Source organism: Salvelinus sp. IW2-2015, linkage group LG35 (genome assembly GCF_002910315.2).
Source record: "Salvelinus sp. IW2-2015 linkage group LG35, ASM291031v2, whole genome shotgun sequence".
Taxonomy (NCBI): Eukaryota; Metazoa; Chordata; class Actinopteri; order Salmoniformes; family Salmonidae; genus Salvelinus; species Salvelinus sp. IW2-2015.
The window spans coordinates 12,051,272-12,069,801 of NC_036874.1; the positions used below are offsets into that span (position 1 = coordinate 12,051,272).

General features: G+C 44.8%; 1 protein-coding gene across 2 annotated transcripts in view; it reads right to left on the reverse strand.

Moving 5' to 3' along the window:
* Positions 1-7,526: 7,526 nt before the first annotated feature.
* Positions 7,527-18,530, reverse strand: part of LOC111958909 (protein argonaute-3) — a 35,788-nt gene continuing 24,784 nt past the window's right edge. For both annotated transcript variants that reach the window (XM_023980250.2, XM_023980249.2), the window contains exons 13-19: positions 17,833-17,992; positions 17,324-17,414; positions 16,801-16,995; positions 16,244-16,378; positions 15,304-15,405; positions 14,726-14,925; positions 7,527-12,632 (exon numbers count right to left, since the gene is read on the reverse strand). In XM_023980250.2, coding sequence (XP_023836018.1) covers positions 12,524-12,632; positions 14,726-14,925; positions 15,304-15,405; positions 16,244-16,378; positions 16,801-16,995; positions 17,324-17,414; positions 17,833-17,992 — 992 coding nt within the window. In that variant the 3' untranslated portion in view covers positions 7,527-12,523. The remainder of the gene's footprint in view (positions 12,633-14,725; positions 14,926-15,303; positions 15,406-16,243; positions 16,379-16,800; positions 16,996-17,323; positions 17,415-17,832; positions 17,993-18,530) is intronic.

The following is an 18,530-nucleotide window of genomic DNA, read 5'->3' on the forward strand; positions in this document are numbered from 1 at the left end:
GGAAGGAGTTGTATGGCATTGAAGCTCATTTGGAAGTTTGTTAACACCGTGTCCAAAGAAGGTCCAGATGTATACAGAATGGTGTCATCTGCGTAGAGGTGGATCAGAGAATCACCAGCAGCAAGAGTGACATCATTGATGTATACAGAGAAAAGATTCGGCCCGAGAATTTAATCCTATGGCACCCCCATAGAGACTGCCAGAGGTCCGGACAACAGGCCCTCCGATTTGACACACTGAACTCTGTCTGAGAAGTAGTTGGTGAACCAGGCGAGGCAGTCATTTGAGAAACCAAGGCTGTTGAGTCTGCTGATAAGAATGCGGTGATTGATTGAGTCGAAAGCCTTGGCCGGGTCAATGAAGACGGCTGCACAGTACTGTCTTTTATCGATGGTGGTTATGATATCGTTTAGGACCTTGAGCGTGGCTGAGGTGCACCCATGACCAGCTCGGAAACCAGATTGCATTGTGGAGACGGTACATGGGATTCGAAATGGTCGGTGATCTGTTTGTTAACTTGGCTTTCAAAGACTTTAGAAAGTCAAGGCAGGATAGATATAAGTCTGTAACAGTTTGGGTCTAGAGTGTCTCCCCCTTTGAGGGAGATGACCGGGGTAACTTTCTAATCTTTGGGGATCTCAGACGATACGAGAGGTTGAACAGGCTAGTAATAGGGGTTGCAACAATTGCAGCGGATGACTTTAGAAAGAGAGGGTCCAGATTGTCTAGCCCAGCTGATTTGTAGGGGGTCAAGATTTTGCAACCCTTTCAGAACATCAGCTATCTGGATTTGAGTGAAAGAGGAGCGTGGTGGCTTGGGCAGGTTGCTGCGGGGGGTGTAGAGCTGTTGGCCGGGGTAGGGGTAGCCAGGTGGAAAGCATGGCCGGCCGTAGAAAAATGCTTGTTGAAATCGTAGATTTATCGGTGGTGACAGTGTTTCCTAGCCTCAGTGCAGTAGGCAGCTGGGAGGAGGTGCTCTTATTCTCCATGGACTTTACTGTGTTCCAGAACTTTTTGGAATTAGGGCTACAAGATGCAAATTTCTGTTTTAAAAAGCTAGCCTTTGCTTTCCTAACTGACTGTGTGTATTGGTTCCTGACTTCCCTGAAAAGTTGCATATAGCGGGGGCTATTCGATGCTAATGCAGTACGCCACAGTGTGTGCTGGTCAAGGGCAGTCAAGTCAGGAGTGAATCAGGGGCTATATCTGTCCTTAGTTCTACATTTTTGGAACAGGGCATGCTTATTAATGATGGTGAGGAAAGCAATTTTAAAGAACAACCAGGCATCCTCTACTGACGGGATGCGATCAATATACTTCCAGGATACCCGGGCCAGGTCGATTAGAAAGGCCTGCTCGCTGACGTATTTTAGGGAGTGTTTGACAGTGATGAGGGGTGGTCGAATGACTGCGGACCCATTACGGACGCAGGCAATGATCACTGAGATCCTGGTTGATGACAGCAGAGGTGTATTTGGAGGGCAAGTTGGTAAGGATGATATCTATGAGGTTGCCCATGTTGACGGATTTAGGGTTTTACCTGGTAGGTTCCTTGATAATTTGTGTGAGAGTGAGGTCATCTAGTTTAGATTGTAGGACAGCCGGGGTGTTAAGCATATCCCAGTTTAGGTCAACTAACAGTATGAACGCTGAAGATAGATGGGAGGCAATCAATTCACATATGGTGTCCAGGGCACAGCTGGGGGCTGAGGGGGGTCTATTACAAGCAGCAACAATGAGAGACTTGTTTCTGGAAAGGTGTATTTTTAAAAGTAGAAGCTCAAACTGTTTGGGCAGATACCTGGATAGTAAGACAGAACTCTGCAGGCTATCTCTGCAGTAGATTGCAACTTCCGCCCCCTTTGGCAGTTCTATCTTGACAGAAAATGTTGTAGTTGCAGATGGAAATTTCTGAATTTTTGGTGGCCTTCCTAAGCCAGGATTCAGACAAGGCTAGGACATCAGGGTTGGCGCAGTGTGCTAAAGCAGTGAATAAAACAAAATTAGGGAGGAGGCTTCTAATGTTAACATGCATGGAACCAAGGCTTTTACGGTTACAAAAGTCAACAAATGAGAGCGCCTGGGGAATAGGTGTAGAACTGGGGGCTACAGGGCCTGGGTTAACCTCTACAACACCAGAGGAACAGAGGAGGAGTAGGATAAGGGTACGGCTAAAGCTTATAAGAACTGGTCGTCTAGTGCGTTGGGGACGGAGAATAAAAGGAGCAGATTTCTGGGCGTGGTAGAATAGATTCTGGGTATAATGTACAGACAATGGTATGGTAGGATGTGAGTACAGTGGAGGTAAACCTAGGCATTGAGTGACAATGAGAGAGGTTGGGTCTCTGGAGGCACCAGTTAAGCCAGGTGAGGTCTCTGCATGCGTGAGGGGTGGGACAAAAGAGCTATCTTAGGCATGTTGAGCAGGACTGGGAGCTCTACAGTGAAATAAAACAATAATAACTAAGTGAAACAGCAGTAGACAAGGTATATTGACATTAGAGATAGGCATAAAGCAATCATGGGTGTTGGTCGGGAGAGCTTAAACAACAACGGGTAAATGGCGATGAATGGGCAGAGAGGGTCAGTTAGGTACACAAAGGACCTGAGTTCGAGGCTGGGGCCGAAAGATCAACAAAATGATGTACAGTGTTATTGAACAGACCAGCAGGCATCAGCTGTGTAGCCGAGTGATCATAGGTTCCAATGAGCATCAATAGGTGAGTCAGGGAGCAGTTCGGTAGTCGCTACTACGCTAGGCGAGCGGGAGACACGGCGTTCAGAAAGCTAGCGGGCCGGGGCTAGCAGATGGCTCTTTGGCGACATCACAACGGAAAAGCCTATTGAGACCACGTCGGCAGACCAGTCGTGATGGATCAGCGGGGCTCCGTGTCGACAATAAAGGGTCCATGCCAATTGGCAAAAGAGGTATTGCAGCCCAAGAATTAGCTGGTATACTCCGTCGGCTGGCCGGGAGATGGGCCTAGCTCTAGGCTAGCTCAAGGCTAACTGGCGCTTGCTTCGGCACAGAAGCATTAGCCAACAGTAGCCACTTGGTTGCAGCTAGCTAGCTGCGATGATCCGGTGTAATGGTCCAGAGCTTGCGGCAGGAATCCGGTGATGTGGTGGAGAAAAGCAGTCCGATATGCTCCGGGTTGATATCGCGCTGTGCAGACTGGCAGGTAATTGTCCGAGCTAAAGCTGGCTGCAAAAAATTGCAGATCCGTACCACATTGCGCGAGGCGGGTTGAAGGAAAGTATGTTTAGTTCGTAGATGGAAAGTGTGATTAAAATATATAAAGAAATTAAAAACAGACTATTTACAGACTAATTAACACGGGACAAAGCAAACACACGTCCGATTGCTACGCCATCTTTGTGCACTGACTGTTCCACGGAGAGATATGAGTGTCCTTGAGGATTCATTCTGCCATAGACTTAGTGAAGGATAAATGTGACAAAAAATGGGATTTTAGGAGTTTCAATTCAATCCATCCCATATTTTCCAGGAGGGTTGAACTGGTTCAGTGCACTCGGGTACACTTTCCATTTTCATTACAACCAGTTTGTTATGATTCATTTAATTTGAGGCAATGGTGGAAAATGAAATAAAGTTCAGTTGGTAGACTAGATTGCATTCTGCATTCCCGTGGTTCTTAACCTGAAACGTTGACAGGTTCAGATTTCCAAAGTAGGCTAGGCTATACTGTACCCTAGTCCTAGTCATACATGCTTATGACAAATCTTACAATACATTATAACGGCGTCATAATGCATTGTACAGGTGTATGGTTGCAAAGCTACTGGTAATTTCCTAAAGTTTCTGTAATCTTAGGTAATTTTGATAATTAGTAGGTAATCTATGGTCATTTATACTTGAATAACTTAAAATATAAGTATAAGTATACACTACATGGCCAAAAGTATATGGACACTTGCTTGTCAAACAGCTCATTCCAAAAACATGGGCATGAATACGGAGTTGGTCCCCCTTTGCTGCTTTAACAGCCTCCACTCTTCTGGGAAGGCTTTCCACTAGATGTAACATTGCTAATGTGACTTGCTTCCATTCTGCCAGAAGAGCATTAGTGAAGTCAGGCACTGACTTTGGGCAATTAGGCCTGGCTCGCAGTCGGCTTTCCAATTCATCCCAAAGGTGGGGTTGAGGTCAGGGCTCTGTGCAGGCCAGTCAAGTTCTTCCACACTGATCGACAAAACATTTATGTATGGACCTCGCTTTGTGCACGGGGGCATTGTCATGCTAAAACAGGAAAGGGCCTTCTCCCAAACTGTTGCCACAAAGTTGGAAGCACAGAATTGTCTAGAATGTCATTGTATGCTGTAGCGTTAAGATTACCCTTCACTGGAACTAAGGGGACTCCCCCAAACCATGAAAAACAGCCCCATAACATTATTCCTCCTCCACCAAACTTGACAGTTGGCACTATGCATTTGGGCAGGTAGTGTTCTACCGGCATCCGTCAAACCCAGATTCGTCTTTTGGACTGCCAGATAGTGAAGCGTGATTCCTCACTCGAGTCCAATAGCGGTGAGCTTTACACCACTCCAGCCAACGCTTGGCATTGTGATCTTAGGCTTGTGTGCGGCTGCTCGGCCACAGAAACCCATTTCATGAAGCTCCCTTCAAACAGTTCTAGTGCTGGCGTTACTTCCAGAGGTAGTTTGGAACTCGCTAGTGAGTGTTGCAACCAAGGACAAGGACCAAGGCTTCAGCACTCGGAGGTCCCGTTCTTGTGTGGTTTACTACTTCGCGGCTGAGCCGTTGTTGTTCCTAGACATTTCCACTTCACAATAACAGCACTTACAGTTGACCACGGCATTTCTAGCAGAGCAGAAATTTGATGAACTGACCTGTTGGAAAGGCGGCATCCTATGACTGTGCCTCATTGAAAGTCACTGAGCTCTTCAGCACGGGCCATTCTACTGCCAATGTTTGTCTATGGAGATTGCATGGCTGTGTGCTTGATTTTATACAGGGTCAGCAAATAGCCAAATCCACTAATTTGAAGGGGTTGTCGAAGTACTTATGTTTGCTTGAGTGTGTTTATGTATGTATGTATGTATGTATGTATGTATGTATGTATGTATGTATATATATATATATATCTCTCTGTGTCTAATATTTGCCATGAGCTTCAAGTGGATAAACCATATGGTTTATGAGAAAATTACCAAATTAATGAAAGCAACTAGTACACAATGGCATTATTTACAATCAACTCTGCAACTCTTCCAAATACTGCCACAAAACATTTTCATAACACATATTGACAACGTAAAAAGTGTAAAAAAATAGAAGGATATCTCACGGTGAAACCCTCATTAATTCACTAAATTGGTTTATATTTAGGGTTCCTGTTTTATACCATTGTCATTCAAAGTTATATTTTACATCCTTATTAGATAACATATTTTACATGTGATAAAGCCACACAGAGTTCCAGAGATTAGACACTTGTGATAATCTGAAGTACCCAAAAATGCCACTAGCTGTCATGATCAAATTCCATATACTCCTTGAAAGTTACCAAAATTCTAGTCGTTTACTAGTAAAACTTAGACCGTTTCCAGTAATATACACTCCCTTTGCCACACTATACAGGAGTTACTTATCAAAAAAGATGTTCTGACTTCTACTTCTCGAGACTACTTCTTTACATTCCTTGAAATGAAGAGACTAATAGCACAATGGGTCTAGACTACAGGCAACTGTCTGGTGCAACAGAAAATCAGAAGAATAATAGAACAATAAAATTAGAACACGGTGCAATGACATCATAATCATTTAGTAACGTTACATCTGCACTGAACCCACCTTCAATAGAACTGGCTAGTGACTACAGCGGTATAGCCAAATTATTTTATTTATACTCCACCATAAATTAAAGAGGGGTGAGTGTGTGTGTGTGTGATCACGTGTGCGTGCGCGGTCTAGAAACAAATATCATAACGTGAAAGGTTTGAAAGCAAAGCTTTTTATTGCAAGTATTCGTGAAAGATACACTTCAAACTTAAGCAAAGCAACACTAAAGGCCTAAAAGAGAATTACAAAACAAAGACATTTAAAACTAAAATATAAAAAGACCTGTTGGTACAACAGAGAGTTTGAAACATACAGAGTAGAGACACACAGAGACAGAGACTGAAACAAAGCCAGAGGCATGGAACTCATGTGGCTACCTTGTTCGTATCATCAAACACCCATTGATTTTAGCTGGTGCCTCAGGACTCAAAATGGTATCACAGCACACAATCCTGACTGACATTCAATTAAAAAGTAAGGACACAAACCGGCCGCACGTCAAATAGAAAATAACCTCAAGATACCGATGAAACATATAGGAAAACATTTTAAAAAGTCCAGCATCCTTGGCCACTGACGAGATCGGTCTTCAAACCAGTTTAACACTGGGAAAACAAGCATCCGATAATCTCTCGGGCAAACGTTATTTCAAAATTTTAACATGGACTGTGAATGGACTGAAAGCAAGCAGCGTCTGCTTGCACATCAAACAGATAGCGAAATGGAGTCAACATGTCTTAAAGGATTTGTCTGTGGGTAATAGGTAGAAAAAGCCTATTGAAGTTCTGAACAGGGTTGACGACCCCTTCAAAGCTCCATGCCTCTGACCCTAGAGTGAGGTGGGAACGACTAACGGACAGTGGGCAAACAGAACAGCAACTCATTATTACAACACCTTGATTCGTTACACAGGTACAAGTCTAAGTACAGCACACAGAACCCTCGGGCTCCTGTTCTTACATCCATACACGTGGGGAAACATACACTTTTGTACGTTGGGGCTCACCAACTACTGTAGCACTGTTAGTGGTTTGAAAAGAAACACGAGGATGCCATTTTGGAGTTGGGCCTTTTTTTGTACTCAACTCAGGCATTCTGTAGTTGTAATTAAAGCCCACCAACGAAGTAAGAACACACTTAAGGCGGAGGCTTGCATTTGAGTGGAATGGGACTTTAGTCTCTACTCGTTACTGTGTAAAAGTCTCTGGCACAAGGAAAAAAACTCCACAGAGGAGACATGAAAGGACAGAAGCCACACCTAACATCCTCTGCCTTAGCACCATCCATCCCTCCTTTTCTCTCCTCTATTTTCACCCACCTGTACTCCACCAGGCCAGAGGAGTTTACATGGCTAACATATTAGCAGCTCTGGATGAGGAAGTCAGGTTTTACAAGGCTCAGCTCAGTCCGTGTGGTTCAGTGAAGTTTCCCTACCCCTACAGAGATGAGATGCAACGTGTGGGAGTGGTGGGTGGGAGTGTGCTCATCAGGATGGGAGGAGAGAACCGGGGAGGAGAGAACCGGGGAGGAGAGAGGGACTAGAGTGTACAATAAGGTGATGAGGACATATGAGAAGGCCTCTTCCCTTCACGAGGAACCTAACAGAAAGCTAAAACGCAGGGGTCTACAATTAATACCCAATTTAAAACAGATGCCCCTGCTCAACTGTGCCCCTCTGTCCGCCCACCACCACGTTGCTGTGCTTGCGTGTTTGGGGAGGATAAGGCTTCAACATGGAGGGGGGGTTTAAGGCCTCGTCCCCTAGCTCCACCTCCACCATGCTGCCAATGTTGCGGAGACTCTAGCTAGCTGCTCGTTTATGCACTCCATAAATACAGCATAAAATATTTTGCAATATATATATATTAAAAAGAACATTTAAATAGGACGACAAAATTAAATGTTCGGCTCAAGTCAGATAAGTGTTAAGACAACAAAAAAAACTAAACAAGAGAATATCTTAGTTATACTTCCGTCTCTAAAACAGTTATGAGAATATCATAATCAGGTATTAATCAAGCATTATACTGTAATAACCAAAGCAATATTTGCAGTTTTTCCTCTCATGTAGTATAACATATGCAGCATACAAAAGGTAAGTGAGGCGCATTGTTTTTTAATCTCTTGTAAAAGGTATCACCCCCCTGGACTGACGGGTACCCCAAATGACTCATACAGTCTTATTCCACAGCCGAACTGCCCCAAAACCCCAATGAAAGTAGGCCCACTATCCTTCCATTAGGTACAAGACAGACACATGGCAGGGCGAGGCATTGCACAAGGATGAGAGAATGCCATGGGCCAGACAACTGCCGACATCCTAATATGGATGCCTTACTTTGGAACACTTCAAAACCGTTTGTGGTTTCAGATTAAGGAGAAACCACAAAACGCAGGCTGACAGTCATCATCAGCGGCGTCACATGAGTTGGAGGCACACCTTTAAATGACCACTTAGTAGCGATTGCAACCGTTTCGTTTGGTGTCGTAATCCAATTCCCTTTCCCAGAGGAGGAAAATCTCCTCAAGCACATAATAACAAGTCCTCGACACTCCACTGTATCTGGGAGGCGGGGATTGGAGGAGGAACAAAGACAGAAAACCTTGTGGCTTTGTGTCCGAGTGAGAGTGGCAGTCTATAAAGTGCTGTGCTATGTTCGTCATTCGTGGACCAGGCTGTCACACACACATCGGTTTTAACTATGACCTCGCTTGTCAACGCAAGTTCCACTGTACCAACCAACCGAGTCGATTGGTCCAAACTCAAAATGCACCACTAAGTGAACGCTCAACCACAATCATATACTCCGTCTTTAATAAAACAGACTGCGTGTCTGCAGTATGCATCTTGGTATGCGTGCATGTGTGTGTGTACTGTGCATAAACGCATGTGTTTCTGCATTGCAATGCATCTTTTTTTTTTCAAAGAAAAATGAGATGACGTCTTTTTCATTTGCCATTTGACTTTTGTTTTACAGCACCACCATAAAGAAAGGCACTTTCTGTGGACTTCTTCACTCTGCCAGATTTACCTTCCGCACCGAAAAGAACATACAACTCAAAATCCAGTATATCTGTGCGTCACAGGCAATGGAATGAACACACATAGCTACTTTTCCATAGAGTATAGCAAACTCTGGGGTGATGTTTAAGAACTAGAAAGGCCTTGCTCATAAATATCTATAAACTATGCAACAACAAAAAAATGCTTAACATACAAACGAACATCTGAAAAACGTTGACGATTTAGCGAATTGTAACGTAAGGATGTTAGGCAAACACATCTGCTATATGTAAACATGTGTTCTTCTGCCCAGGAAAATCAGAATGTTCTATACAGTCCTTGACGTTCATCATCATGTCTTGGATGATAACTACGCTTGTCGCTTGCTAAACCATGTACTGATCCATACACACCACCTCCCTCAAATGTCATTTAGCCCTACTTCTCACTTTACATACACCAGAACCAGCCACATGCACAAAAAACCCATCTAACAAAAAAAAACGAATCTTTACCAACCAAGCACAACACTAACAAACTGATCCAAGACACCATTGGATCATACATTTACAGAGCAAACTTAACTTCTTCTGTCCTCTAGTCTTCCATATTTTCTCCACTTAGGTCTCAGGGGAATCTGATGGCAGATCTACAGGCTATGGAATGTAGTCCTCTGGCAACGGGAATCAAAAGTAAGGAGAAAGTGGAAAAAACTAAATTAGATTATATACTTTGTCACATTGCAGACTTACTGGAGGCCTTAAGGCTTTGTATTTCTGAGCACAAGAAGTGCCCGTGGTTGCGCTAGGAGAAAGGAGAAAAGCAACTTGGCCTTTAAGGGGCCTCATAACCCACAAGGCTTAACCTAAAACACCGCGGGCCACATTGGTACTAAACGTTCAAGATGACCAGTCAAGGTAATCATCTCATTCTTTAATCAACTACATCTTTTTAAAGGTGGGTCTACAACACTTTGACAAGCCCCGGTTTCTCCCGCTCTCCCCTCGCCTGAGAAAGACGATCAGGCAGGATCAGAACAATGCTCTTACAATGCTCTAAGTCTGATGATTTATTTGTATTCTTTGACAACAGGGAGGAGCTGTCAACAGCTGCCAAGAGTGACAGAAATACAAGCACCTCTTACTTATAGAAGTCCACCACATCCCGATCCATAACAGTATAACAACCCAGACACACGTTACATGTCGAAATAGAGCTACCGCCACTGTACGCACGCCAAAATACACAAATAATGTTATACATTGCCACGAGTCAACAACAGTCTATTGCATTATCAAAAACTCTGCATATTTTATTACCATTTAATGATGAATAACTAAACAACTACATAGGTTTGATTTTTTTGTTAGCAAAAATAAGTGGTGTGTGCATTACAATAATGTGAAATGTACATATATAAGTTACTTCTTCCAATCTGGCTTTTGAAAAAGGCTTTTTGGACACTAGTGAAGATCATGAAGGCTCAAACTCATTGGCTTCCAGCCAGGGGAAGGCTAGAGTTGGGAAGGCAGTCAAACGCAACTATAGGGGGGACACAGGATTCTACCATTGGCCCTCACTACCGTTCACCTATTGGGGCAGTCCTTGCCTTGAGAACTGTATCATTGTACTGTCAAAACAAGAGATTCTCAAACGGCAACCGTTTCCAACTAACAGTTAGGACGAGAAATCCCTACAGTGCCCCACATAACACAGACCCTCTCGTCTACTTCATTGGGAGGATTACTACGGTAAACCTCCCAACGGTAATTCCCCCCCCCCACAGCACCAGAGGCATGTGTTCGGTCCAACACACACTTATTTTAGTGCAGATAATTGTCTCTCTTTTGAACACCACTAGGCATGCCTCATGTCACAGAGCACATAGGAGCTAAGCAGCGACCACACAAGTCACTCGCTCAGTCTCCCGGACTTCCAAGATTCATCGAACTGTTGACTCTAGAAGACAGCTAGCTACTATTTGGTTTGGATGGTCAGTTATATGGGAAAATGAATTTGTCAGCTTCGCTCTCCTGCTGCTCATGACTGAGGCATGCCTCGATTCTTAGTCACCTTGAGTACATGTAGATAAAGCAGCTAGATCCATGTCTGATGAGGATAGAGGCAGAGTGCAGCACGACTTGATCTGCTAAAATACCGCTGCTATTAGGCAAAGACGATAGGAGAAACTCACACACACACACATTATATATTTTCTATCGCAATGATTTCAATGTGATGCAACTTCTGTCAAAAATGAGGCAAAATGTAGCTTGAAGTCAACTTCTCCAGCTAAACTTTGCCCTTTAACTTCCTTGTTCGAATACATTTTGAAAGCTAGGACCGCCACGTCATAATCCATCCGTACAACCTCAATTTAACCGTTCATTTCCAAAACCAGGCACTTGATTTCTAACTCATAACGCACAACCCTTAGACCTCTGAACCCCCCGATACTCCCTTCATAAAGAGGAGCAACGGGGTAAGTGCTCTCGTAAGAGATCTGGGTTCTAGAACATTCTCGTAACTCACCGCTACAGACTTCCAGACATTCAAGTCGTATCCTCTAGAAGATGCTTCCTTCCCTCAGCTAAAATATTATTGCACTAGAGGAAAGCAACATGATCTGTCATTCAATTTAGGATCTTACACAACAAAATTAAAATGCAAGAGAGCAGATAGCATGAAAGAATGCAGAAATAAATGCTTGTCTCATTAAATTACTATATCTTGAGCGTACTAATAAATACTGGAAAGAATGGTAAAAAAAATAACAAGCATCTTAAATATCAAACATGATGTACAGGAAAGAAAATTCAAAACAGGGTCACATTGCAATGTTGATGTGACAGCACATTAGACCTATGTCATAGGGGACTGGGACTGACCTAGGGTTTGATATCATTGTATTACCCTCTATGGATGTGTGCCACTGTATACGCACATCACTTATTGGTTCAAGTCAAATGATAACGAGTAAGAAATCATATGATTAGCATCATAGCTTATTCCCCAGACAGGTTGGGACTTTTGAAGAGAGCATTTACACCGTTCAGACTCCAGGTGGCACTGTGCTCAAAATAAGAGCTTGTGTTGTCTCCTTGTACACAGTGTCCATTGACACGTTCACACTTTTGATAAGTCACCATTGGCAAAAAAAAAGATGGAGAGGAAAATAAGTGGCAAGCTGGTGCGCCGTGATAGTTCTGCACAGATCAAGATCCACCCTTCAAACTCCTCATCTTTTTCTTCTTCTCAACCTTTGATAAAGAAAAGTCAAAACAGAACTAACAAACTGCTGCCGTTAAACTGAGTTGAGGTAAAAGGCATGATGACGAAAGGGAATGAATTCTGCAACGTCGACCATACACATTCGGAATCAAAACCACAGATCTCCTTCATGACCGGAGAAAAGGAGGGAGGGCCTGGAGGAGGTGGGGGCGGAGTTAGGGTGCCCAGGACAGGAAAAGCAGCGGGCTGGTTTAATATTGCATAATAGTGCCAAGTTCTTCCTCTCTTGTTTTAAAGCATCGTCTGTCTGCATCCTCAGTCCATTGCGGGGGGCTTCCCCCACCCCCCCTCTACACAGTGTCAGGTCCGGATTGATTGGTTGTGGGGGGCTGCAACCCTCCTTGACTGGCAGGCAGGGGGTGTGTGTGTGTTTTAAGTGCGGTGGTGGTGGTGTGGGGTGGTGCTCAGGCGAAGTACATGGTCCTCAGCGTGTCGTGGTGAATCTGCACCGCCTTGGCCAGAGCCTGGGGGTCCCGACCGTTACTCTGCCCAGAGACATGGCTGCCCTCCGCACTGGAAGAAGAGATTCATCAGGACAGAGACATACATGAACGGATCAGAAAGACAAGTCAACTATAATACACACACTTATTTGAAGCTACATTTTTTTACAGAGCAAGCTAGCTTTCCGGGTCAGTATAATATCTAGCGCTGCCGTCTGGGTCAGTATAATATCTAGCGCTGCCTTCTGGGGCAGTATAATATCTAGCGCTGCCTTCTGGGTCAGTATAATATCTAGCGCTGCCCGTCTGGTCAGTATAATATCTAGCGCTGCCGTCTGGGTCAGTAATAATATCTAGCGCTGCCGTCTGGGTCAGTATAAATATCTAGCGCTGCCTTCTGGGTCAGTATAATATCTAGCGCTGCTTCTGGGTCAGTATAATATCTAGCGCTGCGTTCTGGGTCAGTATAATATCTAGCGCTGCTTCTGGGTCAGTATAATATCTAGCGCTGCCTTCTGGGTCAGTATAATATCTAGCGCTGCCTTCTGGGTCAGTATAATATCTAGCGCTGCCTTCTGGGTCAGTATAATATCTAGCGCTGCCTTTGGGTCAGTATAATATCTAGCGCTGCCTTCTGGGTCAGTATAATTCTAGCGCTGCTTCTGGTCAGTATAATATCTAGCGCTGCCTTCTGGGTCAGTATAATATCTAGCGCTGCGCTTGGGTCAGTATAAATATCTAGCGCTGCCGTCTGGGCAGTATAATATCTAGCGCTGCCGTCTGGGGCAGTTAAATATCTAGCGCTGCCGTCTGGGTCAGTATAATATCTAGCGCTGCCGTCTGGGTCAGTATAATATCTAGCGCTGCCGTCTGGGTCAGTATAATATCTAGCGCTGCGTCTGGGTCAGTATAATATCTAGCGCTGCCGTCTGGGTCAGTTATATATCTAGCGCTGCCGTCTGGGTCAGTATAATATCTAGCGCTGCCGTTCTGGGTCAGTATAATATCTAGCGCTGCCTTCTGGGTCATAATTCTAGCGCTGCTCTGGTCAGTATAATATCTAGCGCTGCCGTCTGGGTCAGTATAATATCTAGCGCTGCCGTCTGGGTCAGTATAATATCTAGCGCTGCCGTCTGGGTCAGTATAATATTAGCGTGCCTCTGGGTCAGTATAATATCTAGCGCTGCCGTCTGGGTCAGTATAATATCTAGCTCTGCCGTCTGGGTCAGTATAATATCTAGCGCTCCCGTCTGGGTCAGTATAATATCTAGCGCTGCCGTCTGGGTCAGTATAATATCTAGCGCTGCCGTCTGGGTCATTATAATATCTAGCGCTGCCGTTCGGTCAGTATAATATCTAGCGCTGCGTCTGGCAGTATATATCTAGCGCTGCCGTCTGGGGCAGCATAATATCTAGCGCTGCCGTCTGGGGCAGTATAATATCTAGCGCTGCCGTCTGGGCAGTATAAATCTAGCGCTGCCGTCTGGGTCAGTATAATATCTAGCGCTGCCGTCGGGTCAGTATAATATCTAGCGCTGCCGTCTGGGTCAGTATAATATCTAGCGCTGCGTCTGGGCAGTATATATCTAGCGCTCCGTCTGGGTCAGTATAATATCTAGCGCTGCCGTCTGGGTCAGTAATAATATCTACCGCTGCCGCTGGGTCATTATATATCTAGCTCTGGCCGTCTCGGTCAGTATAATATCTAGCGCTGCCCGTCTGGGGCAGTATATATCTAGCGCTGCCTCTGGGGCAGTATAATATCTACGACGCTGCCGTCTGGGGCAGTATAATATCTAGCGCTGCCGTCTGGGGCAGTATAATATCTAGCGCTGCCGTCTGGGGCAGTATTAATATCTAGCGCTGCCGTCTGGGGCAGTATTAATATCTAGCGCTGCTTTCTGGGGCAGTATAATATCTAGCGCTGCCTTGGGGCAGTATAATATCTAGCGCTGCCTTGGGGCAGTATAATATCTAGCGCTGCCTTGGGGCAGTAGAACACACACAAAAAATAGTACTGCAATACTGTACATCTCGCCCAAAATAGATAGGAAATATGAAACGTAGAATTGAGCACAACAGAGGCGAAGCTTGCAGAAAGACTAAACCAGACTGTTTTGTGCAGTGATAGAGTAACCCCCACCCCCCATCCCTGCCAATCACCTGTCGTGCTCCTTGTCCACCAGATGGTAGCGAGCACGGAAGGCCACCAGGTGGGCGTAGTAGGCTGGCGCAGGGATGGAGACGGAGCGGGTACAGCGCACGTAGGTGTGGCACAGCTGGTAGGTGAGCAGCTGGAACTCGTCGGCCGTGAAGCAGTTGTCGTCCCACAGGACGTGGTAGTGGGAGGGCCGACTGGTGCCCTGGGGACAGTAGACAGCAGACGTTACAGATACTACACAGCCTCAATTTGGGGATTTAATAGAGATGTGGTATAAAAACTGATGTAGAAAGACAATGGCTTTCAACTAAAATTCGGGACAATTGGGTTTTAGAATTAACTATAGGCCTACTTATTTACAAATTTAGTCAAATTTTCTTCATCTTGAAAACCATAGAGGATTTGGTAGCTTAGTTTCAGTAAAGAACTGTTCACCTACCAAAAACCAAAACAGTATGAATAAAGTGTGTTTAAATTCTAAAATGCAGGCATATTTCCTGAGAATTCATAAAGTCATTTCCTGGGAGTAAAGTGCAGTGAGGAAGCAGGCTAGATGAACAGATGGTGAATGCTGCAGTACCTGTATTCCAGCATGACTGCAGAGGTAAAAGTCAAACTCGTAGGGGTGCGTGATGTCCGTGTCCACCGTGGTGCCAGCAGGAATGTTTCCACTACGTCCAACCTGAACGAAGAGAAGATGTCGATTTGGAGTTATTATTAATAACTGCCAATGTTAAAAACAATCTTTCCATCTGTCCTGTTCTAATTCAACACCAGACACACACATCCATTCATTGAACTTTCCCCTTGGACTCATTTAATGACGTAAGAAAGTGAACGAACGGAGGGAGGTGTAGTGTTTATTTTTTATATTTACCTTTATTTAACTAGGCAAGTCGGTTATGAACAAATTCTTATTTACAATGACGGCCTACCCCGACCAAACCCTAACGACGCTGGGCCAATTGCGCGCCGCCTTATCTCCACAGCTCTGAATGATGTAGTCTACAAATGACCAGAATAATGACTAAATTGATTTCTCCCTGTCCGTCAAAGTTCACTTCACTTGTAAACAAGGTGATAACTCCAAAACCCTGCTCTCCCAGGCCTCAAATGGCACTCCAGGTCCGTCAATTCACATCAGGCCTAATGCTATAATGGAATATAATTACCAGGGGTGAGGAGAGCAGGCCCATTGACAACAATCTAATTGGATAATTAGGACAACCATTTAGAGCGGTAAATAAAGACCACGGACCAACTCTGTAACACACAGTTCCCCCCCTAATCTATAAAGGGCTTATCACACTGCTGTGCCAAACAGAGTTGAGTCAAACTGTAGTGAGCTGGCCTGGTTACGCATCTACTAAAGCTGTTGGAACGGTGTTAGAAGAAAATGTAAGAGTCAGCCCAGTTTGGGTGTGATTTGGCCCCATAGTGTGACTCAGGCATGGGTATTATCTCAGAATGACTCTAAGGTAGCTGGGAGGGTGGCCGGAAGGAAAAGTGGGCCCACTCACCCTTTCGTTGCGGTCGGCACAGAAGAGGCGGGTGTGGTGGCGTTTCTGGACCACGATGTAGGTGATGCCGGGCTGGTAGTCCTTCTCTAAGCCAATGCAGGCCTCGCGGATGGCCAGCAGCTCGTAGTACAACACCTGGGGTGGGCAGAGGGATAAAACGGGGTTAAAAACATTCCTTATTGACGATATGACTTTGAATGTCCTCCATCTCCGTTATGGGCAAGTTTTTCCTAGTTCGCACCTGTTGAGGCGGATGATATAGGCTTTAACATTGCACCCTTTAACCACCATCTGACTAAGGGGCAGGTAAATAAGTGTTTACACTTACATACAGGTCACAGCCCATGCATGTTATTCTAATGTCCTCTTAGTGGATCTTCATGATGGGCATCAATGGTTTACTTAGACAGATAGGACATCTACCGAACTTTATCAGTTTAATTAAAGAGGCACGCAACATTTGACTTGCAACCTTTGACCCTCTAGTTTCTGAAGTTCTGGAGGCGGAGAGCGACTTTCATTTTTCCCCCCAGGATAGTCACTTGGCCTTTGCTCACCTGTCTGAACTGGCCCTCTGACACTCCGTCCCTGTAGAAGATGATCCTGGTGGGCTTGTAGCGGGTCGACTTGTAGAACTGGATCAGCAGTTCTCGGACCATAGAGGCCAGATCCTGGATCACCTCCTGCCTGGGCCTCTGGACCCTCACTGTGGCACAGTACCTGCTGGGGTGGGCGTCCATACTGCCGACCACCTGGAGATGTATAGAGAGAAACAGGGTGGGACAGAGAGAGTGTGTGTGTGAGACACACAAACACCAGCGCTGCGCAAATTGAATAGCTCTGCACAAACATTATGAACTTGAATGCATTGGCGATACAGTATAGACCAGGCCACAGAAGTCTCAAACATGTAGTTCGCAGGCCAGATGCGGCTCCGCGAGCCTATTTAAATGCAGCCTGCGGTTATCTTAGTAAATGTAGCCCATGGTTGGAATAGTAAAAAAGATATAAAATTTGGCCCCTGGGCTAAATGAGTTCAAGAATCCCTGGTATAGGCCAATAGGAGTTAAGTGAACTCACTGCAGCGATGGAGGGCTTCTTCCCGTCTCCAGCAGGGGGGTGTGTAACGTCCGCCCCCAGGAAGATGATTGGCTGCTGGAATACTGAGGGTCTGGGTGGAGGAAGAGGGAAGGACCAATGAGGACAGAGTTCAAACAAAGGGTCTCTAATATGATTAAGAGTTTAGTACATTATGTGAATCATAAATTGGAGGACACTTGATTGGGAGATTGCTATTGATGTAATTTGTGTGTACAAAAAAATAAAACATTCTCTTACATACAGTATTTGAAACAGATATGGACTATTGTAGTAAGTTCTAAGGCCTAACAAAGTTAATTTACAGTTTAAACGGATGCCCCACTTCACGTCTCAAAACGAAGTGGTGCACACTTCTAATGGAAGATAAGTATGCCTAAATTAGAAAAGGTACGTACATTTCCTCAAGAAAATGTGCTTTCTTCAGCTGATTAAAAATATTTGTATGGTCATTCCAGTCCTTCTATCTTCCAGCCACGGTGGCCACGTACCGTTGGTGAGGCACCAGGATATTGTTGATACCCCCCAGCTTGACATTGATCTTAAGGCAGAGGTTGGAGAGGGTCTGGGGGGACGTCTTCACCACGTTCTTCACCTGGACACACTGAGTGGCCATTCCTAGGAGAGTATCTCCCACCCTCTTCACCTCCGCTACACAGGACCAGTAAGAGGCAGTGATCAATCAACCTCTGTGCAATTAACAGTCAGTCAGATTAGGGAAGTAAAGAGTAAAGTACCACCTATGCTTTAAAAAGGGAAGGTATTGATAGATAACAGAGTGTACATCTGTTTGGTAACATACAACAGTACACATCCCTTATCAAAGCTGCTTCAGCAACACAAGAGTTTCAAAGAATAGTAGATGCTTTGCTAGAACTATTATATATAGATACAGAAAATGTTACAGTGAATCAGCATGGATAAGGTGACTGTAAATTTCAGTGTTCCTCAAGGCTCCGTTTTAGGACCAGTGCTAGCCTCTACTTTGGCTTCCTGTTAAGGCTCGGGCTGATTAAGGTTTTACTGCTAACCTACAAAGCATTACATGGGCTTGCTCCTACCCATCTTTCCGATTTGTTCCTGCCGTACATACCTACATGTACGCTACGGTCACAAGACACAGGCCTCCTTACTGTCCCTAGATTTTCTAAGCAAACAGCTGGAGGCAGGGCTTTCTCCTATAGAGCTC